General features: G+C 42.2%; 1 protein-coding gene across 1 annotated transcript; it reads left to right on the top strand.

The window, feature by feature from the left end:
- Positions 1 to 155: 155 nt before the first annotated feature.
- Mcm6 (minichromosome maintenance complex component 6) lies at positions 156 to 26,832 on the top strand. Its single transcript, XM_034513356.2, has 17 exons — positions 156 to 391; positions 3,559 to 3,705; positions 5,742 to 5,852; positions 8,390 to 8,639; positions 10,299 to 10,464; positions 10,691 to 10,836; positions 11,200 to 11,350; positions 13,386 to 13,527; positions 14,694 to 14,835; positions 15,516 to 15,623; positions 16,875 to 17,030; positions 18,881 to 19,009; positions 20,298 to 20,459; positions 22,376 to 22,511; positions 23,433 to 23,588; positions 24,662 to 24,801; positions 26,367 to 26,832. Exons 1-17 carry the CDS (start codon positions 285 to 287, stop codon positions 26,481 to 26,483), a joined length of 2,466 nt encoding a protein of 821 aa, XP_034369247.1. The 5' UTR covers positions 156 to 284; the 3' UTR covers positions 26,484 to 26,832.
- Positions 26,833 to 27,252: the final 420 nt, after the last annotated feature.

The raw sequence follows: 27,252 nt of genomic DNA, 5'->3' as shown, positions 1-27,252 counted from the left end.
ATTGCGCATGAGCAAAAGCTTCATGGAGTCTGCTTTTGGCGCGAAAAGTGCGTGTGGTGGGCGGGGTTCTGAACGGAACTGCCATTGATTGGACAGGTTTGGCGCGAAGTAGCTCAGTTTCTGCTCTGTTATTGGCTGGGGTGAGAAGGCGGGGCTAGCCGGAGGCGCGCGCGAAGCGGCAGCGCGGAAGGAGCTACGCGTGGCGCCTGCGGCCGGGCCTTCCGCAGCTGCGGCGTCTCCTCCGCGGTGGTCTTTCTTCTGCTGTGCGTACTCTCAGCGCTGCCATGGACCTCGCAGCGGCCGCGGAGCCCGGCGCCGGAAGCCAGCACCCGGAGGTGCGCGACGAGGTGGCCGAGAAATGCCAGAAGCTGTTCCTAGACTTCCTGGAAGAGTGAGTGGCCTCCGGGGGCTCGCGGGCCGGACGGAGGCCGGGGTTCTGTGTTCTCGGGAAGGGATGGGGCCCGGCCGGGCCAGAATCCAAAGCCTCCTCGACTCCTTTCTCTACCACAGTGCTCCCTTGCGTCGCACTGTGCTTCCTTCTCTTTGCGTTTCTGAGACAGGGTCTCGAGCTCGCTGTGTAGCCAGAGACGATTTTGAACTCGGTGATCCTCCTGCCTCCACTTAGCTTATGCTAGAATGACAGGCGTGCACTGCCTGGTTGATGCGATGCTGGGAATGAAACCCAGCTCTTCCTGTTTTATTTCAGGGCTCACGTCACAGCCCAGGGAGACCAGGGTTTGAGGGGAGGGTTGAACACACAGCCAGGAACCGGGAGCTTGTGGAGCTTATGCTGCAAGGGAGCCTGGGCCACCTTGTGTTAAAGAAAGTTCTGACAGGAAGCTATGGCTTGATGACTGTTCAGTGAAGTGAGTTCTGCTCTATAAATGAAAGAATTGTTCTGGACATCTGCCTCCTCCTCATCTCTCCACTTCCACCACCTAGCAGCAACCACATACCAGTGTGCTCCTTAACTCTTCTGCCACCAATTTGGAGTGTAAACACCATGACAGCTTACAAAATTCTTTTCTTTTCTCTTCTCTTTTCTTTTCTTTCTTTCTTTTTTTTTATGTCAATATATAACAAAAACTTATTGTTTTGGCCTTTTGGGAGTGTACAAATGCATCTTGAAGTGTGTTCAACTAGTGCAACAATGATGCCTGTTTGAAACTCTTTCAACCCTACCTATTAAATAGTTATAGCCGTTCCTAGCCTCCTGACAACTGCTACACTTCTAACACTATAGGTGCCTCGGATAAGTGTCTGTGGCTAATTTTGCTGGACATGCAGCTTATTGTGGTCAAGGGTTTTGTTTTTAAGGCAGAGTAAACGACATGGCACGTATATACTGGTTATCATGTACTGCTGATCTACTCAGTGTCCTTTTAGCTATCAGCTATCTTTTGAAATTCTATTATACTTAAAACTGTAAGCAGAGCAGTGGTGGCACAAGCCAGAGGTAGGCGGATCCTCAGAGTTCAAGGCCAGCTAGTCTACAGAGTTCCAGGATAGCCAGGGTTACACAGAAACCCCCAGTGTTGAGAAACAAAACAAACAAACCCTCTGTCATTTAAATTCTATATTCCTACCTTTGTAATGTTCTTATCCATCAGTACAGCTGCTCATCCTTCAAAACCCAAGTCTCCTTTTGATGAAAGTCTAAACCAGCACGGTTCTCCACACGTTGGTCGGGACCCCTGGGGGGGCACATATCAGATCCACATGCACATTATGATCCATAACAGCAAAATTACAGTTATGAAGTAGGAATGAAATGTGGGCCACCACAACATGAGGAACTGTATTAAAAGGTCGCAGCAGATAATAAAAGTGTGTTTTCTTGGTAGCTAGGTGCTGGAGCTAAGCATAACAAGACTTAGCTTTGGAAATAATCAACTTCCTTTCAGAGAGCAGCTTTGCTTTTGCTTACAGAATAGTCTAAATATTTACTTATCTTGTTTATTTTTGTTTTTTGAGACAGGGCTTCTGTGTGGCCCCTCAAACTCAGATGGGCCTGCCTCTGCCTCCCAAGCACTGGGGCTAACCGCGTGCACCATCACCACCCAGCTATGTCTAATTTCCTATTACAGTTTCATTCCTTTTTTTGTTTTGTTTTGTTTTGTTTTGTTTTGTTTTTCGAGACAGGGTTTCTCTGTGTAGTCCTGGCTGTTCTGGACCTCAAGACCAGGCTGGCCTCGAACTCAGAAATCTGACTGCCTCTGCCTCCCAAGTGCTGGGATTAAAGGCATGTGTCACCACTGCCTGGCTATTTCTGGCACTTCTAGTCAATAGAAACATTGTTATTGTTTATGGGTCTTGTCTCCAAGAATGCCAGCCCTGGGACAGAAATGACACTACCTTTTCTGTACTTTTAGATATTAGATGTAATATTTTATACTTGAGTGCTTCTTGCTGTAGTTGGAAAGAAATTGATTTTGCCCCTGCCCAAATTTCATATGCTTTCATTTTCTTGAGATCTTTAATGGTGATACCTCATTTCTGTGTGGGGTGTTGCTTGTTTTGCTTGCTTTAAGTTTGTGTGTGTGTGTGTGTGTGTGTGTGTGTGTGTGTGTGTGTGATTAGAGATTGGACCTAACATTTTGTGCATGCTAGGCAAACACTAGCACTGAACCATGTTTCCAGCCTTTTTATTCTGCTTAAATTATGACGGAAATAATTTAATATTTGGATTTTAACTCTCTGATCTTAATTACACATAACAATAATTTTTAAAAACAATAATTTAAAAATAAATTAGAAAATGTTAAATCATCAGGGTACGTGGTGCTGGTGCACACCTTTAATCCCAGTACCAGGAGGCAGAGGCATGTGAATCTGAGATTGGAATAGGGAAAGCTTCAGGATAGCCAGGGTTACACAAAGAAACTCTGATGTGGAAGGGGGGGGGGAAAGAAACTATTAAATTAGGGCTGGGGAGATGGCGCTGGCTGCTCATGTAGAGGACCCGGGTTTTATTCCCAGCACTCATTTGGTAACTGCAGTTCCAGGGATGCCTATTACCTTCTTCTGGCCTCAAGTACCACTACCCACTTGGTGCATATGCATATATGAAGGTAAAATATTCATACATATAAAATCTAAAATTTTTAAGAAAGAAAATGTTAAATTAGTTAATTGAGGTGAGAGCTAGGTCTGATGGCTCAGTGGGTACTGCAACCCTGACAATTTTGAGTTCAGTCCCTAGGACTCATGGTAGAAGGAAAGAACCGACTTCCATAAGTTTGCTTTGTTTTTCATTTGTTTATTTATTTTAACTTGGAGGACTGAAAAGGGTGTCAGATCCTATAGAGCTGTGATTGCAATGATTGTGAGCTTCCTGATATATGAGTGTTGGGAACAGAACTCAGATCCTGAAAGATCAGCAAGCACTCGTAACAGCTGAGCCAACTCTCTAGTCCCTATAAGTTGTACTTTCACATCTGGGGCACGGTATAAACACACACATAAATAGAATAAATACATAAATGTGTAAGCATTGTACAATTCAATATACTAAGTTACCCAGTGACACTGTTTAATGTGACTGACATGTTTCTGCAGGTTCCAGGGCAGTGATGGAGAGATTAAGTACTTGCAGTTTGCAGAGGAGCTAATCCGTCCTGAGAGGAACACACTGGTTGTGAGTTTTGCAGACCTGGAGCAATTTAACCAACAACTTTCTACCACCATTCAGGAAGAGTTCTATAGGTAAGAGTGTATTCATTTTTCCTCTGAATAGACATGAGACCTGAGAAGCTAGCTCCATTCCCTGTGTGTTCCCTGTAAGGAAGAAGGGCGGCTGTCAGCATTATTTCCTTCTAAGGCCAGGTCCTTTGGTACAAGTGTCCTGCTGATGCAGGTCTACCCTCGACCTAGGCCTTTGTGGAGCTAGGATTTCCTTATGTGAGATAGCAAAAAACAGTTGCTTTCTCATTTTATCTGGTCTTCTTCACCCATCCCATCTCTTCCCTGGAGTAGGTACTTAAAATAATTTATCTAGTTAAGTCCTAATTTTGCACCAAAGATACTGATTTTTCAGATGCGGTCTCACAGAGGCGCTGCCCAGGTTGAGCACCTTAAGCTCATGTTTACAGTCTTGCAGCTTGATTACAAACACACACCACTCATGCCATCTTTATAGCAATAATGTTGTATTTGTTCTGTTAAAAGTTTTAATTATTTTTCTGGTTATGGAAGTAATGTATATCTCTTTTAAATTTTTATTTAAAGGGCCAGGTATGTCATGGGACATGTGTGGAATTCATGAGTTTACATGAGTCAGTTCAGTCCTTCCTCCTCCTTGTAAGTCCTAGGGATTGAACACAAATCTCAGCTTTGGTGACAGCACCATCTTGCCAGCCCACTTGTATCTATTCTTTTAAAAAAAAAAAAAAAAATAGGGAAAAAAAAATCAAATTATCTGTATGCTCTTAACTTTTCCACTCCTTGGTAGCCACTCTTTGCAGGTCTGTTGAAGCAAGCTTTCAGAAGCCTCTCAAGTATAGAGTTTTAGGATCTTACTGCATTTTGATGTCTTCCTGTGTATGTATATAGTTTTAGAGAGAATATTACAGATAATGCATCCTGCCCTTTTGATCTAACATATATTTTTGATTGTTTAGGCATAGCATTTTATTTTGTCTTTTGTTTTGATTCGGGGTCTCAGTATATACTCTGGTGGCCTTGATCTTGTTTTGTAGACTAAGTTGGCCTCAGACTCAGAGATCTCCCTGTCTCTGCCTCCCAAGTAGTGGAATTATCCTGCATAGCTTGAGTGTTTTAGGGGTAGAAATAATAACTTCAGCTTGTTTTGTTTTTAACTGTGACAAAAAACTTTGTTCACAAATATTGGTCTATATTTCTTCTAAATAAATATGTGTATAAATATGAATGTTAATAGGGATAAAAGAGAAGTAAAGACACCCATGTTAGAGACATGGTCCTGTCATGGTGGATTGGAAGCTGGAGGACTCTGAAATGTTTTATTATAGCTGATCAAGAGCAGTTGAGGGGAACTGGGTGAGATTGCCACACAGGTGAAAGTGCTTCCTGTATAAGTATTAGGATCAGCCCTCGGTTCCCAGCAGCTACATAGACTAGATGTAGTAGTTAGTGCCACAACCCTGAAGCTGGGGAATGGAAAGAGGAAGACACACACACACACACACACACACACACACACACACACACACACGTGCTTACTGGCTAGCCAGTCTAGCTTTTCAGTAGTGGGGTCCAGGTTTAAGGAGAGACCATGTGTGTAAAAAAAAAAGGGTACAGGAGAACACTTAATGTTGACCTCTAGTTCACCACACATGTGTTCATGGTTGCACACACGCATGCATATACACAAAGAAAAAAATTGGTTGGAGGGATAAGTAGCAGAGTTTATTATAAAACAAGCAGAGGAAAATATAAACTAGGACTTAACAAATAGGGTTCTGTTTTACTAGTCTATAAACTATCCAGAGAAAACTAACAGTATGGAACATAATGCTCACAAGGTTTGAATTCTCTTAGAAAAGTTCCCAGTAATGTGAGCACTAAGTGATTCAAGCAACAGATATTTAGTTTGGCTCTGTCTTTGGTGTTTATGATGGGATAGGGATGATAAAAGCGTCGTGCAGTTAAACTTTAAAACTTGATTGTGACCAGATGAAATGCTGTGCTCTCAAAGTTGACAAACATGAAAAGAAGACGGACTTAGTAAGACTAATCTGTCACTGCTTCTGCTTGGTTTTCAGAGTCTACCCATACCTGTGTCGTGCCTTGAAGACCTTTGTCAAAGACCGGAAGGAGATCCCTTTGACTAAGGATTTTTATGTTGCATTCCAAGACCTACCTACTAGACACAAGTAAGGAAGGAACCTTTAGGGGGTGAAAGGACCCATCATATCAGATACCACTTACTGGGCATTTAGAAAACTTGGGGCTCACAGCCGTGCAGTAGCTGCCTATGTAGTGCACAAATCAGCCCTTTGCTGGGTCTCAATGTCCTCACCTATCATGGCTTGTGTCTTGAGGTTTCTACTTAAGTCATATAAAAAGCAAATTTGTTGTGTAGAGTTTTTATACTTGATAGTGACAGGATTAGTAGTAAGAGGACTTAAACACTGATGCTTGTGAAAGTTCCTCTTGTTTGCTTAATGAGTCTTTTAAAGATAAGGCCCTCTGGGACTGGAGAGATGGCTCAGCCGTTAAGAGCACTGACTACCACTGACTATTCTTCCAGTGGTCCTGAGTTCAATTCCCAGCAAACACATGGTGGCTTACAACCATCTGTAATGGGATCTGATGCCATCTTGTCTGAAGATAGCAACAGTGTACCCACATACATGAGATAAATAAGTCTTTAAAAGAAGAAGAGGCTGATCTTTTTTTTTTTTTTTTTTTTTTTAAGATAAGGCCTTCTGTGTAGCTCGTGCTGGCTTCAAATTCCCAGTCCTCAGGGCAGATGCTGCCACACCAAGTTCAGACTGACATTTTTGAAATATTTAGACCTAATACCCAGAAAGTTTAATTTGGAGAAACTTGTTTTTCCATGGAGCTAGGATAGGCAATATGAAATGAAGCAGATACTTAGTATTGTTATTTTTAAGGCATCTTTTAGGGAAATTGGGAGACAAGATTTGCCAAGGAGGGGAAAAAAAATCGAGAACTAAGAACAGTTTCAGAAATTCCTGAGTAAGGCCAATGATTGGCACATTCCTAACCTCAGCACTCAGTAAGCAGAGACGTGTATCTCTTGAATGTCTAAGGCCAGCTGGTCTAAATTTCAAGTCAGCCAAAGATATGTAGTGAAATCCTGTCTCAAAAAGAAAATAAGCCGGGTGGTGGCGGCGGCGCACGCCTTTAATCCCAGCACTTGGGAGGCAGAGGCAGGTGGATTTCTGAGTTTGAGGCCAGCCTGGTCTACAGAGTGAGTTCCAGGACAGCCAGGGCTACACAGAGAAACCCTGTCTCGAAAAACCAAAAAGAAAGAAAGAAAGAAAAGAAAAAGAAAAAAAAGAAAAAAAATTATGAATTTTAGGACTTTAATGAATATTGACTCACAGTATAGCCACCTGGCTGATCTTGAACTCATAGCAATTGCTTTTTTTTTTTTTTTTTTTTTTTTTTACAGAGATTGGCTGCTTCTGCCTCCCTTAGTATTGAGATTAAGCCATGCACCACTAGGATTGGGAGAGATGTTCGATGTCTAATAGCACTTAATAGCACTGGCTTCTCTTCCAGAGGACCAGGTTCAGCTCCCAGTACCCACAGCAGTCACAACTCTCTATAACTCCAATTCCGGGGCATCCAGTACCCTCACACAAACAGACATACATGCAGGCAAAACACCAATGCACATAATGAAAATAATTTTTTAAAAGGCATGCACCACCCCTCCTCCATTTCCCAACTTATAACTTTGAAATACCTTCTTAACTTGAAGAAAATCATTTAAGAGAGAGAGAGAGAGAGAGAGAGAGAGAGAGAGAGAGAGAGAGTGTGTGTGTGTGTGTGTGTGTGTGTGTGTGAAGTGTGTACACTGCCCAAAGAAACCAGAAAAGGGTGCTGGATCCCCTGGAGTGACTTTCCTGTTGTTGTGACGACATAGGTGCTAGGAACTCAGATCCTCTGGAAGAGCAGCAAATACTCTTTTAACCACTAAGTTCTCCAATCCTGAGGCAGTATTTTTCCCTGAGTCTGAGATCGTCCTCCGAAGGGACAGGCTGACTGGCTAGTGAGCACCCAAGAGCTGCCCTTCAACAACACACTGAGGTTTTAGTTGCATGTCATGGCACCCACCCAGTGTTTTTATTTCTTCAGTCTTTTCATCTTTCGTATTTGTTTTCATTTATTTACTTACTCTGGCTTTTTGAGACTTTTTCTGTGCAGCCCTGCCTGTCCTAGAACTTGCTCTGTAGACCAGGCTGGGCTCAAACTGATATCCACCTGCCTCTGCCTCCAAAGTGCTGGAGCTAAAGGTATACACCAACACTCTCCAGCTCACTTTTATTTTGATTGTGAATTTGTGTTACATAATTCAAAGGAAATTATGGCCTGGGGAGATAGCTCAGCTGGTAAAAGTAAACTGCTGTTTGCAGAGGACCTGAGTTTAGTCTCCAGCACTGGTATCGGGAGGCTCATAACCGCCTGTGACTCCAGCTCCTGGAAGATTCCATGTCTCTGGCCTTGACAAGTGCTTGCTCTCACATGTATATAACCACTCAGACATACCCAGACATTAAGACAAAAGATTCAAAAAAGAAAAGTGTCTTAGGTTTTTTATGCTAAGTAGATGGGAAATGGGCTCAGTGTACATGAGATTTTAGGTTCGATCCCCAGAACTGAAGGAGGGAAAAAGATGGAAAGGATATCTATTAATATGACACTTGTCTTCAAATAGGATTCGTGAGCTCACTTCATCCAGGATTGGGCTGCTCACCCGAATCAGTGGTCAGGTGGTGCGCACTCACCCAGTTCACCCTGAACTTGTGAGTGGAACTTTCCTGTGCCTTGACTGTCAAACAGTGATCAAGGACGTAGAACAGCAGTTCAAATACACACAGCCGAATATCTGCCGAAATCCAGTGTGTGCCAACAGGAAGAGGTTCCTTCTAGACACTAATAAATCAAGATTTGTTGACTTTCAAAAGGTATTTACTTCTGTTTAGATTAGATTCTTATATATATAAATGTATTTGTTAGACAAATAGATCGGATTTACTGCTAATAATTCATTTTTGGCCCTTGTAATAACATGTTTAGATGTCAGTTTTTAAGGAATGTAGTGCCCACAGAGGCCAGAAGAAGGTATCCAGTTCTCTGTTACAGATTGTCCTAGTTAGGTTCTATTGCTGTGATAAACATGACCAAAAGGCAACTTGGTGGGAGAAAGCATTTATGTCATAGTTACAGTCTATCATAGAAGGACCTGGGAGGTAGGTCCTTCTGAAGTAGAGGCCATAGAGCAGTGGTTCTTAACTTGTGGCTCTGAACCCCTTTGGGGGTCCTTTCACGGAGTTACCTACAATCATCAGAAAACAGATAATTACATGACAATTCATAACAACAGATTTACAGTTATGAAATAGCAACAAAAATGTTATGGTTAGGGGTTACTACAACATGATGAACTGTATTAAAGGGTGGCAGCTTTAGGAAGATTAAGAACCACTGCCATAGAGGAATGCTGCTTACTGTTTTCCGAGGTTTGATCGGCCTGTTTCTACAACCCAAGAACACCTACTTGGCCCACACCACTGTAGCCTTCCTATACCAATCAAGAAAATGCCCCCACATGCTTGCCCATGGGCCAGCATGATAGAGGCATTTTTCCAACTGAGGATCCCTCTTCCCAGATAGTTATAGTTTGTGTTAAGATGACAAAAACTAACCAGGACACAGATGTTTGTAAGCCTCCATGTGGATGCTAGCAATCAAATTCTGATCCTACAAGAACAATGTTCTTAACCACTGAACCACCTCTTCAATCCCAATAGATTAATCTCTTAACCAATTGAACTATTTGGCTGAAAGGGCACAAAATTTTATGTGTGTTGCCTTCATGTGGTACAACATTTACAAAGGAGACCTTGCTGTTAATTACCGAGACATCTCTCCAGAACCAGGAGATGTAATTGCTTAACCAGTTGAACTATTTGACTAGAAGTTTTAGGACACAAAATTTTTATGTATTTTTATGTATATGGGTATTTTGCTTGTATGTATGTCTCAGAACCATATGCATGCAGTGCCTATGGAGGCCAGAAGAGGACATTGGAGCCTCTGGGACTTCAGTTATTGATGGTTGTAACCTTCCATGTAGTACTAGTATTAAACCCAAATCCTCTAGAAAAGCAGCCAGTGTTCCTGATAGCTGAGACATCTTTCAGCCCCTAGTACAAACTTTTTAGGTGAGTATTGGTATGTGTCAAAATCTATGGAGCAGGGCCTGTGGAGATAGTTTAGTTAGTAACATGTTTGTCAATAAACATGAAGACCTGTATTTGATCCCTAGTACTACATAAAGAGCCAAATGTGGTGGCATGTACTTTGAACTCTGTGCAGGGGAGGAAGAGGCAGCCAGATCACTAAAAGCTAGTTGGTCAACCAGCCTAGCTAAATTGGTGAGTTCTAGGCCAGTGAGAGACCGTGTCTTAAGAAAGAAGGTGGACGGTCCTGAGGAGTGACACCTGAGATACACACAAAGAAAAGGGTGTACAAAGAGACTGGGTAATGTGGGTATCTATAGCAGTTGATTTCAGTTGTATAGCATGTGACAGCATCTCTTTTGCTGTTGGTCTTGGTTATAGGTACGTATTCAAGAGACTCAAGCAGAACTCCCTCGGGGAAGTATTCCCCGAAGTTTAGAGGTTATCCTGAGAGCTGAAGCTGTGGAGTCAGCCCAAGCTGGTGACAGATGTGACTTCACTGGGACACTGATTGTTGTGCCTGATGTCTCCAAGCTTAGCACACCAGGTCAGTAGTTTGTTGCTCTGATGTAACCAATCCTGGTCACCGCTCATCAGGATATCTGGCTTCTGGAATCTTTTTGTAACCTCTTTGGCTACCAATCAGGATGAGCACAAAAGCATGAAGAAAGTAAAAAAAACTGATGTTTCTATGAAAGGTGCTGTTTTAACTTAGGTTTATTGGAGTTCACTAGTATTTGAACTATGAAACACCTTGTCTTTCACTCTTACAGGAGCACGTGCAGAGACTAACTCCCGCGTCAGTGGAGTTGACGGCTACGAGACAGAAGGCATCCGAGGGCTCCGCGCCCTGGGTGTCAGAGATCTGTCTTACAGGCTGGTCTTCCTTGCTTGCTATGTTGCCCCAACCAACCCAAGGGTAGGTCTTATTTTTACTTACTTGTTTGTTTACTATGCTAGGTAGGAATTGGGTTCCATCCTCAACCTTAGTGTGAGGTTTACTAAAATGGCAGAGTGGAGACTCATTTTCATCTTCATGTCAGTGATGAGCTTCTTATTACAGTTCAGAGTGATACAAAGCAATGGTAGCTTTTGTTTTCCTCTCTGGACAAATGATGCGCCTTTACATACATGTCTTTATTAACTGAAGCCTAGTTTAGGGACTATAGTAAATAAGTCACAACGTTGACTTCCCAAGCGATCTTACTCTAGTGGGATCTCTTCCCTTTTGCGTTCCCTTGGCTCTTTATGATACTTTCATTTTGTTTTTCTTCCACTTCAGTTTGGAGGGAAAGAACTCAGAGACGAGGAGCAGACAGCTGAGAGCATTAAGAACCAAATGACGGTGAAGGAATGGGAAAAGGTGTTTGAGATGAGTCAGGACAAAAACCTGTACCACAATCTCTGCACCAGCCTCTTCCCTACTATCCATGGTAAGAGCTCTGCTGGTGATGGAGACCTGACATCAGTAGCAAACGTTTCATGGGTGGTGCTGGCCCAGGGATTTTCATGAAGAGATTGCTTTTGGAGCTGAAGAAATGATTCAGAAGATAATATTTCAGGCTACTGTTTCAGAGAACCTGGATTTGATTCACAGTACTCTATAATCCCATCTATAAAACCATCTATAATCCCAGTTCTAGGGGATCCAGTGCATTCTGGCTTCTGAGGGTACCAGCCTGCATGTGGAACATCGGCACACATGCAGACAAAATACCAATGCACTTAATCGAGTTGATGTATCAGCAGAGGGTGTAGACAGAGGGTGTAGGCTGGAGCCAGAGCTCATGCAGAGACTCACTTGACTTAGTGCTGGTGGATAGTTGGAAGCTTGGATCCCTTATGAGTGAGACATCCAGTGGGCAGGTCTTCACCACAGCAGCTCCTTCAGTGCAGAACATGAAAACAAAGCAAGGAGACAGTGCTCTCCTAGTCTTGGAGCTACAGCCCTTAAGTTCACATGGTTATGTGTTAAAATTCAAATCATAATAGGCATAGTAATGCCTATATTCTCTGCCATCAAGGAGGAAGCTGGCCCAGGGGGATGCATGTGAGTTTGAGTATAGCCTGGACCCTATCTACAAGAGTCTCTTTCATGCTACTTCAAAGGTAGAAAGAAAATTAGGTTCCATCTTCTTTGAGACAAGATCTTACTATGTAGTCTCAGCTGCACCAGAACTGTAGACCCAGCTAGTCTCGAACTCACAGGACTGGAATTAGAGGTATAATCTACCACAGCCAATAGGTTCCATCTCAGTTTTTGTTGATTTTAAGCTGTCCTTGAATTTAAGGGATTTACCTGTCTTTTGTCTCCAAGATGCTGGATCAAAATCATCTGCCAGCATACTCAGTTAGGTTCTCTTAAAATAACAAATATCAAAACTTTTATGGACTATTTAAAACTCATCATACCCTCAACACGTTTGTCTCATAGGTCATGTCAGTTTTGTTATAGAATGGATATTTAATTTTCTGCTTTTATATGTGTATGCATGTGTACCAAGGTCAACTTCATATGACATCCTCAGTTAAGTAAGCAATGCTGGATGGTCAGCAAAGCCTAGTTAAAATCTGCCTGTCTTTGCTTCCCCAGCACTGGGATTACAAGTGTAAACTACTATACCTGGGTTTTCATGTGGTTTCTAGGAATTAAACACAAGTACTTTACCAAGTGAACTGTCTCTCAAGCCATTAATTTTCTTTGGTTGGTTGGTTTGTTTAGGGTTTGTTTGTTTGTTTGTTTGTTTTAATAAATGGTTTCTATAGCATTGGCCAGGCATTTTTTTGGTAGTGGAGTTCAGGCACCAATTCCACAGGAGGGGGGATTTAAGACTGTGGTTTTTATATTGCATTTATGAACAGCTAATAGAAACATATGAATTACATTCAGCATGTTATTCATTCAGTTTAGTTAGTGTGCATTTGTTTAGTGCTGGTCAACAAAAGAAATGTTACCTCAGATTTCCAATGGAACTGGAGCTGCCACTAGCAAGAATGAGCAATGGACTGGAAGGGCAGGACACTCATCCCACTCCAGCTAAAAAGAAAAAACTTAGAAATGTGGTGGTGTGAGGTGGATAAATTTATATTTCTGAGAGACGTCTTTGAGAGCTGAAGCTGTGGGAAAGGCCTCACATAGGCAGTGACAAGGAAAGGCTCTTGAAATGGTGAGCATGGGCAGCTGATATCTGTGGTATGGAGGAGACACTCATGGTGGCTTCTTTTCTCTTGGTTAGGTTATGTTGTAGCTGAGCTTTTTAAGTTATCGTGGCTATGTGTCATACCGAGGGAAAAGCACATTTGAAGGTCAGAGGGCAGCTTTAGAGTTGGTTCTTTCCTTCTGCCTTTACATGGGTTTCTAGGGTCAAGCTCCAGTCTTCTGGCTTATGAGACGAAGACCTTTACCTGCTAAACCATCTTACCAATCCCTTGAACAATTAATTTTTCATCTGGAGCTTTTCATTTCAGGCAATGATGAAGTAAAACGCGGTGTCTTGCTGATGTTATTCGGTGGTGTTCCTAAGACAACAGGGGAAGGAACCTCTCTTCGTGGGGATATAAATGTTTGCATTGTTGGTGATCCAAGTACGGCTAAGAGCCAGTTTCTCAAGTAAGTATCCGCCTGTCCAGTGCAGCGGGAAACACTGTGCTTGTGTGATTGCAGGCCACCTCTGCTACCAAGGATGCAGTGGAGAAGAATTTTAGATAATTGCTTTAGCCATCTTTAGGTTGAGTTCTAGTCACTGCCACCTTCTGTCTCCAGAACATCCTTTTGTTGTCCTGAACTGAACCACTATGCCTGTAAAGCCACAGTCCTCCACTCCCTCCCACAGGTCCTAGCAAGCACCAGCTTACTTTGTTTCCTAAGTGTAACCCTGCTCTTTCGGTCTCTGTATCTAGCTCGCTTCACATAGTGCAGGACGCTGGCTGTTCGTGCTGTGGTGATGAGGATCTATTGTGTTGTATGCATGTACTGCGTTGTATTTTATACATAATGAATAAGTGGATGTTTCGGTTGTTTCTATTCTCCCATTATAGTAGCAATAAGTCTATGAAAATCACTAAATTGAGTATCAGGGACTCTGCTTTTCTATTTTGTTTTGAGACAGGGTTTTACTCTACAGTCCAGAATGGCCTCAAACTCACGATCTTCTTGTCTTAGTCTCCTAAAAACTGAGATTAGAAGCTTGTACAGCACACAGCTCTGTTCCTTAATTATAAATAAATAAATAAATAAATAAATTTTTTTTTCTTGTTTTTTTCCGAGACAGGATCTCTGTGTAGCCTTTGTGGTCTTGGAACTTGCTTTGTAGGCCAGTCTGGCCTTGAACTCGGATCTGCTGCTTCTGCCTCCCAAGTGCTTGAATTCAAGGTGTACCACTACCACTTGGCTTTCTTAATTTTTTTTAGTGTTTATTTTTGGGAGCTGGAAAAATAGCTTAGTGAGTAATGTCGCACACAGACCTAGTAACTAAAGTTTAGTCCCTGGAACTTGTGTAGGGTGGCAGACAGGAATCACAAAGTTGTCCTTTGACCTTCATTTACAACACAGACACACAGTAAAAAATGCATGCTTTTTTTTTTTTTTTCCTTTCTTTTCTTTTCTTTCTTTTTTTTTTTTTTTTTTAAGTTCGAAGTTGATGTTTTTGTCTTGTATTTATTTCATCTGGCAGGAATGGATTTGAATCAGTTTTAGAACTCCTGTTAGCTGATGTTTCTGGAACTGATGCGGTGTATTGATGTGTTAATGAATCTTTGTATGATGTTCTTGACTAGGCACGTGGATGAGTTCAGTCCCAGAGCTGTCTATACCAGTGGCAAAGCCTCCAGCGCTGCGGGCTTAACAGCAGCTGTGGTGAGGGATGAAGAATCTCACGAGTTTGTCATTGAGGCTGGAGCATTGATGCTGGCTGACAACGTAAGGACATTGTGTGTTGTTGGATATGGGGAATCAGAGTACCCTTTGACCTTTCAATAACAAGCTATAGTTTTTTATTGAATTCATTAGTATGCTATTCACTTGTATCAATCTACATTGAATTAAGACTCATCATTAGTCGATACTTTCTGAGCGTCCCTACAATGCGTTGATTGCTGGGAGTAGACCATTCCAGTGTGCTGCTTTGCTAACACCTCTAAACAGGTCTATCCGTGAATACATAGTATATTACCTATATATTTGGCAAAGATTAATTCCTTGTGGCTACGAAAACTTACATTCATTGTGGTACTCCTTCACTCTTTACTTTTCCAGACTAAAACCAAGTCAGTCTGTATTTGTGGTTGGCCTAGAACTCCCAGAGATCTGCCTCTGCTGGCCACAGTCTTTGATCACAGGTGTGCACCATTACACCCAGCCCAAATCCCTTCATGCTGAGGTTTAAATTTTGCAGTCCATTATCTGCATAGTTATCCTAATCCATTTGCCTGGGGAATGGAAAGGTCTCCGGTAAGAAACTTTGTAAGTTTAGCATCTTACATCTGCAAAGCAGTTTCTCTCATTTTCTTACACATGCTAGGCGAGTAAGTACTCTACCATCGAGCTACATCCTCAACCCTGCAAGGAAACTTCTTAATGCTGGATCTGTTTGGTTACAGGGTGTCTGCTGTATTGATGAATTTGATAAGATGGACATGCGGGACCAAGTTGCTATTCATGAAGCTATGGAGCAGCAGACCATATCTATCACTAAAGCAGGAGTGAAGGTGTGTATACCTTAGCCATGCAGATGAGTGTGTTAGAGACATCCGTCTGGTGGAATACCTTGTTCCAATGTGTAGTGTTGATCTAAAATGTAAAATACAGGTGTTATTGGGGGTCCCATACTATGTTGCCCTGATAGAAAGTAATGGTACTGATGTAATTCTTAGCATTTAATTTTTCAGAAATTTAAAGCTTTATAAATATTTATTGGGGAGGGGGATGCCCTGACATCTATGTGACAAGACAACTTTGTGAGTTTGGTTCTTTCCTTTCCTTCTATCTTTATGTGATTTCTGGGGCTCACACTCAGGTCACCAGGCTTACATAGAAGAGACACAGAACCTTCTGAGCCATCTTGCCAGCTGTGTTTGTAAAAGTTTTATAAGCAAAATATGCGTGCTTTGATTAAACAGCTTTCTTGTTATAACAAAAACAGCTATTGGTCCCAGTACCACAAACTACTCAAAGATCAACAGATAATTTAAATGAAATTACCTGATTAACATATGATAGCCAACATTAAAAAGGATCTTAACTTAATAAAAACTAGTAGGTTTGGGGGACAGACAGATGGCTTAGCACTTAAGAGCATGTACTGTTCTTGCAGAGGACCCGAGTTCAGTTCCCGGAACTCAGAATGGGCAGCTTACAGCTCCAGAGATTTCAGCTTCCTCTTCTGGCTCCTATAGGCACTGCAGGCACATGCACTTACATATAGAGGCAGACATGCATATACATAATTTTAAAATTAAATAATTCATTTTAAAATTGAAAAATAAAGATTTTTTAAAAGTAATACACTGATGTATATATACATTTAAGAGAAATCACATAGTACAATGGATACTAGATATGTGTTGAGTGTGTGTGCACAACTAAGCAAGTGCCTACAGTTCGACCTTTAGCTTCATAATTTTATTGGCAGTCTTCCTGTAGTAGCACCTGCTAGGTCCACTATGATTTATTAGCCTCGTGGCACACAGCAGCGTGGTGTGTCACAAGCTGTGTCAACTGTCATGTCAACTGAGGACCTCCTGTGTCTAGTTACAAGTAAGTTCCTAGCGGAGTGCTAGCTGAGGGGCTCACTGTGATTCATCACCATGCCTGCCGTGCTGTGACCATGCTTGAGTTTTGCTGATTCAGCAGGTGAAACACTTTTGTTTCCATTTAGTTAATTGCATAAGATAGAACTTTTTCTTTTATCTGTATTGGCCAATTTGGTTTTCAGTCTCATGGTTTTCTCTCATGGTCAGGCAACTCTGAATGCCAGGACATCCATTTTAGCTGCAGCAAACCCTGTCAGCGGACACTACGACAGGTCAAAATCTCTGAAACAGAACATCAATCTCTCTGCGCCCATCATGTCCCGCTTTGATCTCTTCTTCATTCTGGTGGATGAGTGCAATGAGGTAATGACTGATGTTCATATTTCCGTCTGTGCTCAGTTTCGTGACCTTTTGTGCCTCTTGGGTGCAATACTCCTGTCCTCAGTTAGTTGTTCTTAGATTTGAGTATTCAACCTTATCATCCCAGATGTGTGTGTGTGTGTGTGTGTGTGTGTGTGTGTGTGTACACATAAATAGCCCACTACCCCACAAGGTCTTGTGTAACTCATGCTGGCCTTGAACTCTCTGTGTAACCCACCATGCTCATCTTTATGGAATATACTCCTAATTGATAAGCAGGAAGCTCTATTTCAATAGTTAATGCAAAACCCTTGCTTTCAACCTGACTTGAGACATTATCTAAGTAAAACTGCCTTGCTTCTGTGAGTTGTGGGGGCTTGAGCTTAGGTTTCCCCCCTTTTCCCTTCACAAGTACATAGCGTAGCTAACTCATAGATAGTAATGTGGGGACTAAGAGGACACACTGAAGCTAGACTCTGCAGTCCTGTTCCTACTACTTACTGAGACCGTGGTCAGATAATTTAACTTTTCTGGGACTCAGTTGTAAGTTTTACATTACATTTTTTCTTCTGTTTTGGTTTTGGGTTTTTTTTTTTGTTTTTTTTGTTTTTTTTTTTTTTTTTTGAGACAAGGTCTCTTTGTGGCCCTGGCTATTCTGGAATTCACCCTGCAGACCACGCTGGCCTCAAAATAACAAAGATCCGCCTGTCTCTGCCTCCCACGTGCTAGGATTAAAAGCATGCACCACCATGCTCAACCATCATTACACCATTTCTGTGCGTGTGTCAGTAACATTACTCGAACTGGTTACTTGCCTGTTTTGTTTTGGCTGGTTCCTTTCCTTCTCCCTCCACCAGTACTTGTGTTACAGCAAATGGGCTGCCTTAGTGAAGGTAGTCAATTCCATCCAGGTATATTTCCAGGGTAAGGCAGGCATCAGGGTACTGAAGAGATGTTTTAGTGGTTGGGAGCACTTTCTGCTTCTGCAGAGGACCAGGTTTGATTCTAAGCCCACTCATATGTGGCATCTTACAACATCCATAACTCCAGGGGAGCTGGAGCCCTCTTTTGGCCTATGGCCACCAAACATGTACACGGTGCAAAGACACATACATAGGCAAATATATTTTGTTGTTGCTTGTTGCTTTTTTGAGACAGGGTAACATAATTCTGGCTGGTCTGGAGCTTGCTATGTAGGCCAGGCTGGCCTCAAACTCACAGAATCTCTGCCTCCCTCAGTACTGGGATTAAAGACATATGCCACCATACTCAGCATAAAATGTATTTTTTTTTTTTTTTTAATTAGAAGAACTCTATTGTAAAACCTTTGATCATGGGGCTGGAGAGATGGCTCAGCAGTTAAGAGCACATTGTTCTTGCAGAGGACGCAGATTCAATTCCCAACACCCACATGGTGGCTCACAAGCATCTATAACTACAGTGCCAGGAGATCCAAGGCCCTCTTCTCACTCCTATGGCCATCAGACATGTACATGATGCACAGACATGCATGTAAACAAAACACTCATGCATATAGAGTAAATAAATCTAAAAAGATAAAAACTCAGCTTAGAAAGTTGGTGCCTCTTAATAACTTCTCTCAGAAACATAGAGGTTAATTTTGTCTTGTTTCAAGATCCTGTAGCATATACTGACTGGCCTTGAGCTTCTTATGTAGTTAAGGCTTAACTCCATTGAGATTCCTGCCTCTACTTCCCAAGTGCTGGGATTGCAGGCCTTCACTGCATGTCCAGATAGGAGATCATTTGTAGCTATACATCGTCCCTTACTCTGTGCGGTATTTTGGAGTCAATTCTACTATGACTGAAAGAAGTTCTCTTGTTTTGAATTAGGTGACAGACTATGCTATTGCCAGGCGCATAGTAGACTTGCATTCAAGGATTGAAGAATCAATTGACCGAGTTTACTCCCTTGATGATATAAGAAGGTATCTTCTCTTTGCCCGACAGTTTAAGCCCAAGGTAATCTGCCCTGCCATACCTGGATGGCATGGTGTGTGGGGGTGTTAAAATTAATTTAAATAAATGGGTGATGTGGAAATTAACTGAAGTTGGGTTTAGTTTTACCTTTGGTTTTGATCTTTTGAAGCAGGCAGGGTAGCCACTGTAGTCTAGGCTTGCCTCAAACTCATAATCCTGCTTTAGATACCCACTTCTCTATAATAGGAATGTGCCAGTATGCCTAGCTGTATTCATCTCTTTTTTTTTTTTTTTTTTTTTTTTTTTGGTTTTTGGTTTTTGGTTTTTGGTTTTTGGTTTTTGGTTTTTGGTTTTTGGTTTTTCGAGACAGGGCTTCTCTGTGTAGCCCTGGCTGTCCTGGAACTCACTCTGTAGACCAGGCTGGCCTCGAACTCAGAAATCCGCCTGCCTCTGCCTCCCAAGTGCTGGGATTAAAGGCTTGTGCCACCACCGCCCGGCTTTGTATTCATCTTTTTTAATATCCTCAAATCTTTAGCTTATTGTTTGAGAGTTTTATACCTGAATACGTATGGTGTGTTTTTATAAATTCACCTCTCGCTTCTAGACTTTACTCCTCCCGTGCTCACACCACTTTCCCTTCATAACTTTGTCTACTCCTTTAAAACCTAATCTCCTTAAATCTTATGTTTTGTGTTTGTTCTGAGTACTGGTTTGTTTCTTCAGAAATGTTAAATACTGATAAATATTAAATAATTTAGCCAGGCATGGTAGTCTATATAGTGAAACCCTGCCTAACAGTAAAAGTATAAATAAGGATCGAGAGTGACTTTTGTATGAAGAATGTATATCTGCCAGTTCTACTGTGTGCTGAGTTTCTTGCTCTGAAAAACTGAGGGCCTTTTAGGTCACTCTATGCCGCCTTTTTCCCTAAAGCCAGCATAAGTTCATTAGATAAGCCTCAAGGATAGACTGAGTGTTAGTGAGCTTTGACATAAGTTCATTAGCTACGCCTCGAGGATAGACTGAGTGTTAGTGAGCTTTGACATCTTGAGGCATATTTCATTTTATTCTATTGCTTCGTGTGTTAAACATCGTTTGGAAATGGTCATTTGCTTACACTGGTCCATTGTCTTCATGTTCATAAAATTAGTACATGGAATTTATAGGCTTCTGAATGTCAGTTTCTGAAGCAGTGCACTGTCTTTGTGATAAAGTTTCAACCTCTATCCTCTGTTTCCTGGAATGCTCCCATCCAGGACCCTCTTTATGATCAATCAAAAAAAAAAAATGAGTATAAATATCTCCCTCATTTGACTGGTTTTGAAAACAGATTTCCAAAGAGTCAGAGGACTTCATTGTGGAGCAGTACAAACGCCTCCGCCAGAGGGATGGCTCTGGGGTCACCAAGTCCTCGTGGAGAATCACTGTGCGACAGCTTGAGAGCATGATCCGACTCTCAGAATCGATGGCCCGCATGCACTGCTGTGACGAGGTACCAGTCCCTCTGATAACACAGGAACAGGAATGCATGAGTTGGCTTGTGGGCCTGTTTTTATCTTTGTTGTGGAATATCCCACGACAATGATGCTACTCTCCCAGTAAGAAGGCTGCTGTCATGCAGTTATGAGATGTGATGTCTAGACTGATAGTAACGAATAAAAACTATGGAGTGCAGATACAGGTAATTATTTTAATCTCTACCGTGTCCTTGGCCTCTGCCTGGGAATACAAATGAGACTGACTCCTGCCTCAAAAGGAGCCATGTGGTGGGTTTGGGTATTTGGTTTTGCATATACCAGGGCAAAATTAAATTCAAGGCTGTGTGCATGCTAAACACACTCATGACACTGGCCTGCATCCTTAGCCATGGGTTTTTAATTGTTCTTGGTGCCCTAGATTCACAGCAAATGTCAGATTATGGGAAGGGGAGGATATTAGAAGCCACACATCTGCTTCAAACCAAGAGGCTTTTTTGTACTTTTATATACAAAGTTTAGTTAGAATTCAAAATTTTATCTGTGATAGGGTTAGGTTCATTTGTTGTTTTTCTGAAACAGGGTCTCTTGGTAACCTGTCTTAAATCCTCAGCCCTCTGCCACAGACTGCCATGGATGGAATTATAGCTGGACTTGGGTTTTGAGATTGCATTTAAAGCCCAAATTGACCTTGAACCTGGCATTGTATCACAGCCTATAATCCCAACACTTAGGAGGTAGAGGCAGGAGAATCCTGGGTTCAAGGTCATCCCCGGCTACATTTTAAGTTTGAGGCCAACTTGAGCTAAATATCAATAAAACAAGATTTGGGGATGTTGTAGATACTTGTGTGTCGGGCCCTGGATTTAAAGGGAACAGAGAAAGGAAGAAGCCAGGTGATAGTGGCGCACACCTTTAATTCCAGTATTCAGGAGGCAGAGGCATGTGGATCTCTGTGAGTTCAATGATATACAGAGGTAGTTCCAGGATAACCAGGGCTACACAAAGAAACCCTGTCTCAAAAAAAGGAAAAACTAAAGGAAATGGAGCTGGGGAGATGGTGGCTTATGAATATAGAGGGCCCAGGTCATATTCCCAGCCAGCATGTGATGTTTCCAGCTGTCCATGACTCCAGTTCTAAGGGTCCAATACCTTCTGACCTCTGCAGGCTCTGAGTACATATGATGCACAGACATAAGTGCAGACAAATGCACATTAAATACAAACAAACTAAAGGGAGGAAAGTATACTGCCCTTGTTAGATCCAGTTCTGCCTCCCAGTCCATGCTCCAGAAATAAGACTTAGACTCAAAATATATTTACAGATACCTTGGCCATATAACTAGGCTCTACTCTGACTGGATCATAACTAAAGATAACTCACTTATTTTAACCTACATTCTGCTACGTGGCTAGTTACCTGTGCTCAGGTATCATGAGTCTGTCTCCTCGGATCTTCCTGGCAGATCTTCCCCTGGCTGTATCTCAGAATTCTTTCTCTTCCTAGATAGCCTACTTCCTATTTCCCACCTGAGCCATAGGCCATAGGCTTTTTAATTTGCAGGTGATGCATCCATTCAATACATACCATAATCTTTGCAAACCAGAGTTTGCTTCCCAACAGCCATGTTGGGTACTCACAACTGCCTGTAACTCTGGCTCCAAGGAATCCAGCACTCTTCACCCTCCACAGGCATCTGCACTCATGAGCACATACCCACACAGAGATACATAGAATAGTTACACACAGCTGTATCAATTCATAAACGCCTGTGAAAGGTGAGTTATTTTTTCATCTTGCTAATATATGATATTGTCAAGTCATTTCAGACATTTTTGTGAGTTAATAGTGCCATATGGAGGAGAGCACAGTGTTCTTAGCTGTTTGGTATAAAATATCTTACATAACTAAGTTGTCTGATTACTGGCTTAGGTCCAGCCTAAACATGTGAAGGAAGCTTTTCGATTGCTGAATAAATCAATCATCCGTGTAGAGACGCCTGATGTCAATCTAGATCAAGAGGAAGAGATCCAGATGGAGACGGATGAGGGACCGGGAGGCATCAATGGTGAGGAGCTTGCTCATCACTTGTCAATGGTTGTGAATGGATGTATTCAAAAGGGATTTAAAATTAACTATAAGCTGAAGCACAATTAAGTAGTTGTGCAAAGTATGTATGCTTAGAAGACCAAAAGAAAGCACACCAAAGCGATGGTCCTTTGTCCTCTACTCTTACCTACAATACTCTAGCTCTTGAATTTAAGATATTTTCTTGGGCAGGTAGATGGTTCAGTGGGTAAATACCCGTACCTGAAAACCTGGTGATCTTACCTTGTAAAGGTAAGAGGACTGAATCCTCTGATTTCTGCTTATGACATGCTCACATGCATCCATATACACAATAACAATTTAAAAGATTCTTAAACTTCTCGATCACATCGAATGGGTGAACTTGCTTATAACACTACAAATTGACTTTGGCAGGTGCAGGGGAGAGGTCTCACTGGGTAGGTAGCCTAAGTTGTCTTCAATCTGTAGCCTCTGGTTCAGCCTTTTAAGTGCACAAATTATAGGTGTGTACTACCGTGCTCTGCTGTAAATGGTATCAGTAAGATCTCTGTCCCCCAACCAGTTGTCTTCACTAGTAGGATTTTAATTTGTTTCAGATTTATTTATAAAATGATTGTTTTGGGCCGGAGAGATGACTCAGCGGTTAAGAGCACTGACTGCTCTTCCAGAGGTCCTGAGTTCAAATCCCAGCAACCACATGGTAGCTCACAACCATCTGTAATGGGAAACAGTGCCCTCTTCTAGTGTATCTGAAGATGGCTACAGTGTACTCATATAATATAAATAAATAAATCTTAAAAAAAATAAGATGATTGTTTTCTGAAGTTTGTATTAAGCATAGAGGATGTGTGCATGGACATTGGATGAGGGCATGTTGAAGGCACAAGGACAGGACTTAGGTGGTTACTTTCTTCCCTAGGTCATGCTGACAGCCCTGCCCCTGTGAATGGGTTCAATGGCTCCAGTGAAGAAGCCAGTCAGGAGACTGTTTCCAAGCCCTCCCTGAGGCTGGGCTTTGCTGAGTACTGCCGAATCTCTAACCTCATCGTGCTTCACCTCAGGAAGATGGAGGAAGGTGAGTGTGTACCCCAGGCCGCTTCTCATGCTAAGCGTTGTGTTAGGTTTCAGAAATCAGAAGAGCTGATCTTGTATGTTGGCTCACTTTAGAAGGCAGACCTGGGTAGTATCAGCATACCGTCCCTACAAGCTCACTGTGAGAAGCTTACAGATCATTCTACAATGCAGAACATAAATACAGATGTTCTGTATTTAGCTTATGATTTTGAAGAGGAATCTTTAGATCTGATCATATAAAGAACATTTTGCAGGTGGAGATTCGTATAGTTGCTTCTCTCCCAACAGATGACTTGTGGGATATTTATATTTATCTATAAAATACCACAAATGTAATAGATTCCTCCTCTAGTGCACCTGGTTAGTGGGATACTTGCCCACTTTTTACCTTTACCTGCTTATCAGTTTCACAGTTCTCCAGTTAGCCATGGGCAGGAGGATACACCATCATCTTTTAGAGCTGTAGTTAATTCTTTGTGTGTGTGTGTGTGTGTGTGTGTGTGTGTGTGTGTGTGTGTGTATCTGTGTATAGGTGCCCGTGGAGATTAAAAGGAGGACTTGGCTCCCCCAGAGCTGGAGTTACAATAGGTTGTAAGCTGCCCAGCGTGTGTTCTAGGAGCAGGAAAGTTCCAAGGACGATTCTGTGCTGACTTCTAGGCTTAATTCACCATGTAAAATTCCAATCTGTGCTGCAGACTTTCATGGCCAGGTTCACCTGGTACTTGAAAAGAACTGAAGTAGAGTCAGAGGTAGACTCTGGCTGGGTACAGTGGGCTCCGAGCCAGCCAAGGCTGCAAAGTGACAAGACCTTGTCTCAGGAAAATGTCAAAATAGTCTGAAGTGGAGCTCACAAATACATGTGATTTTATGTCTTTTATATGTGTGTGTAGTGCTGAGGATTGGATCCAGGTCTTGTACATGCTAAGCATATGTTCTAAAACCACTGATCTTTATTTTTGCACCTTGTTTTGCAGTTTCTAAAATCAAAAGTTAAGGTTTTTTTCTGTGTGTGCCGTGAATTGGCAGTTTGGTTTGCCAGAGGTCTGTCCTTTTAAATAATGTGTTTTGTCGCAGAGGAGGACGAGTCAGCACTAAAGAGGAGTGAGCTTGTCAACTGGTACCTGAAGGAAATCGAGTCAGAAATAGACTCAGAAGAGGAGCTCATAAATAAAAAGAGAATCATAGAGAAGGTTGTTCATCGTCTCACACACTACGTAAGTATCCACTGCCTGGGCCTGGGCCTGGGCTCCAGGGCACTGCAGAGGAGGGCCTATATCTGCAGGCTTTCTGGTGAGTTTATTTTTGAATCATTGGGGTGTGATCATTGTTGTGGTTGAGGAGAATTTACCGCAAGGGAGAGACTTTTCCTAAAATAAGCAGAATATAGGTAAAACCTGAGCAGGCAGCTTTTGGGTGGACATTTTGTGATGTCTCTATTTAGCTGTGCTAGTACTGAGCCCTGGGTTTGCATGTGCTCGTCAGACATGCCTCTGTACTGAATCCTAGGCTCCTGTGTGGGTGCTTTTTTAACTTTTTGTTTTCTCCCTGTTGGCTTCATTCATACCTGGCTGTGTAATTCTCAACCAGCCCACTAGCATCACCTGTTCCTTGTACCCCATCCCCAATCCAATAATCAGTCTTATTTGAAGTTTCTTTTCTATTTTGTTTGGCAAAAATTGCTTAGGGGATGGAAGAGAAGACAACAGATGGTGTGTCTACATTTATTTTTACTTTTTCAGAGAGAAAATTCCCAGGTGAATTATGTTTAGAAATTTTGTGTTTGTTTACTTAGAGATTGTGTCTCATGTGAAGCCCACGCTGGCCTAGGATTCAAGGTCTTTGTGCCTTAGCCGCCTGAGTACTCGTATCACTCGATGTTTACCACCACCATGGGCTTTGACTCTAGTGCAGTTGGAATGGAATCCTCCCACCATGTGAGAGGCTGTGTGTGATCCTTCATGAACAATAAGAGGTAGAGGGGTCAGTGGTTATGAGCATGCGCTGCTCTCCCTAGTACCCAAGGTGGTTCTCAGCACCTGCATCAGCTGGCTAAAACCTGCCTGTAACTCTTCAGAACAAATTTTTAAAAAGAAGTAGAAATAGGATCTAGCTGAGCATGGTGACGTACACTTAAATACTAGCACTCAAGTGAGGTCAGGAAAATTGCAAGCTTCAGGCTGGTCTGGCAGCATGAACTGCCTCACACGGCAGGAGGGACTCATGCAAAGGGCAAATAGGCAGAGATGAAAAATGAACAGATTTGGGCTGGCGAGATGGCTCAGTGGTTAAGAGTACCATGTGCTCTTCCAGAGGGCCTGAGTTCAATCCCCAGCAACCACATGGTGGCTCACAACAATCTGTAATGAGATCTGATGCCCTCTTCTGGTGTGTCTGAAGACAGCAACAGTGTACTCACAAATATAAAATAAATCTTTTTTTAAAAAGAACAGATTTAGATATCGGAATTTTGCACAATTGTACAATCTTAAAATTCAAGCACAGCTTGCTGTTTTGAAGTTATATTGACAAGCATTTGATAAAATGTGTAAGATGCCTTATTAAAATCACAATACCTGTTGGGTTTCTTAGTTTTTCAAGGCAGTTATACCTAAAGGTTGGCATTCTAGTAAGAAGGGAGTTGACCAGAACACTGATAATGGTTTGAAGGTATGGTTCTAGTCCACAGACGTTGGGAGAGGAAACAAGAAAATATGTAAGTAGCAGAGGTTTGGAAGTGTCTGTGGTTCTGGACTGAGGACAGACAATCTGTGCTCCACAGGATCACGTTCTGATTGAGCTCACCCAGGCTGGACTGAAAGGCTCCAGTGAAGGAAGCGAGAGCTACGAGGAAGATCCTTACCTGGTAGTCAACCCTAACTATTTGCTTGAAGATTGAGGTATTGAAGGTCACTTTACAGCCAGGGACATGTGGTGTCCTACCTACCCTTAGCCCACCCACACCCTGGACGGCACCGAGAGACAGTTTCTGGAGCAATGCTTGAGGATGATTTGAGAAGTGACAGCTGAGTCCATGGCCCTGTGAGATTCATACTGGGACAGGCTTGGGCACTCTGTGCTTCTTGTCCTGTTGAAGTTGGAACCCAATCATGTTCTTTCTGTAAGGCCTTTTCTTCATGTGTAGGAAAAGCCTGCTGCACTTGTCATACATGTGTCTGTGGAAATTTGCTTTTTTCTGTTTCCAGCCCCTGCTTTTACTCATGATAATAAAGCAGCTTGTTCTGTGATGTCTGTGTGACTCATTTTTACTCTTGATTATTGCCTTTGTTTCCATGACTGAGGTTTCTCTGGCTTATTCTCTAGTTGAAAGGCCTTTCTCAAGGACTTTCTCAAGTACATTCCCAGTAGTTTTGGTGGGGTTTGTTTGGGTTGGGAGTTTGTTGTTGTTGTTTTGTTTTTGTTTTGGGGGCTTTGGGTTTTTGGTTGTTTTTTTTTTTGTTGTTTGTTTGTTTTGGATTTTTTGTTTTTGTGGAGTGGCTGGGTTTGGGGGTACTTATGTAGCCTGGACTTGAACGCTTGATTCTTCTGTCTTAATTCCCAAGACACATGGGCTTGCACATGTTGTGTTGCCACGCCTGGTCTAGAAAGACTAAGGACTGTTTATCATCTACTCAGTACTGAGAATAACTCTTGGAACCCTGGGTAAC

This window comes from Arvicanthis niloticus, chromosome 10 (assembly GCF_011762505.2).
Source record: "Arvicanthis niloticus isolate mArvNil1 chromosome 10, mArvNil1.pat.X, whole genome shotgun sequence".
In the NCBI taxonomy this organism is placed as follows: Eukaryota; Metazoa; Chordata; class Mammalia; order Rodentia; family Muridae; genus Arvicanthis; species Arvicanthis niloticus.
Note: the sequence above shows the minus strand (reverse complement) of the source record. Positions and strands in the feature narration are given on the sequence as shown.

Excerpts from the sequence above, each read along its gene's own strand:
- Mcm6 (XM_034513356.2), top strand. The coding sequence starts at position 285 with ATGGACCTCGCAGCGGCCGCGGAGCCCGGCGCCGGAAGCCAGCACCCG. Across the intron at positions 11,351-13,385 it reads CCTCTTCCCTACTATCCATG|GCAATGATGAAGTAAAACGC; the intron begins GTAAGAGCTCTG and ends TTTTCATTTCAG. Across the intron at positions 15,624-16,874 it reads TCACTAAAGCAGGAGTGAAG|GCAACTCTGAATGCCAGGAC; the intron begins GTGTGTATACCT and ends TCTCATGGTCAG.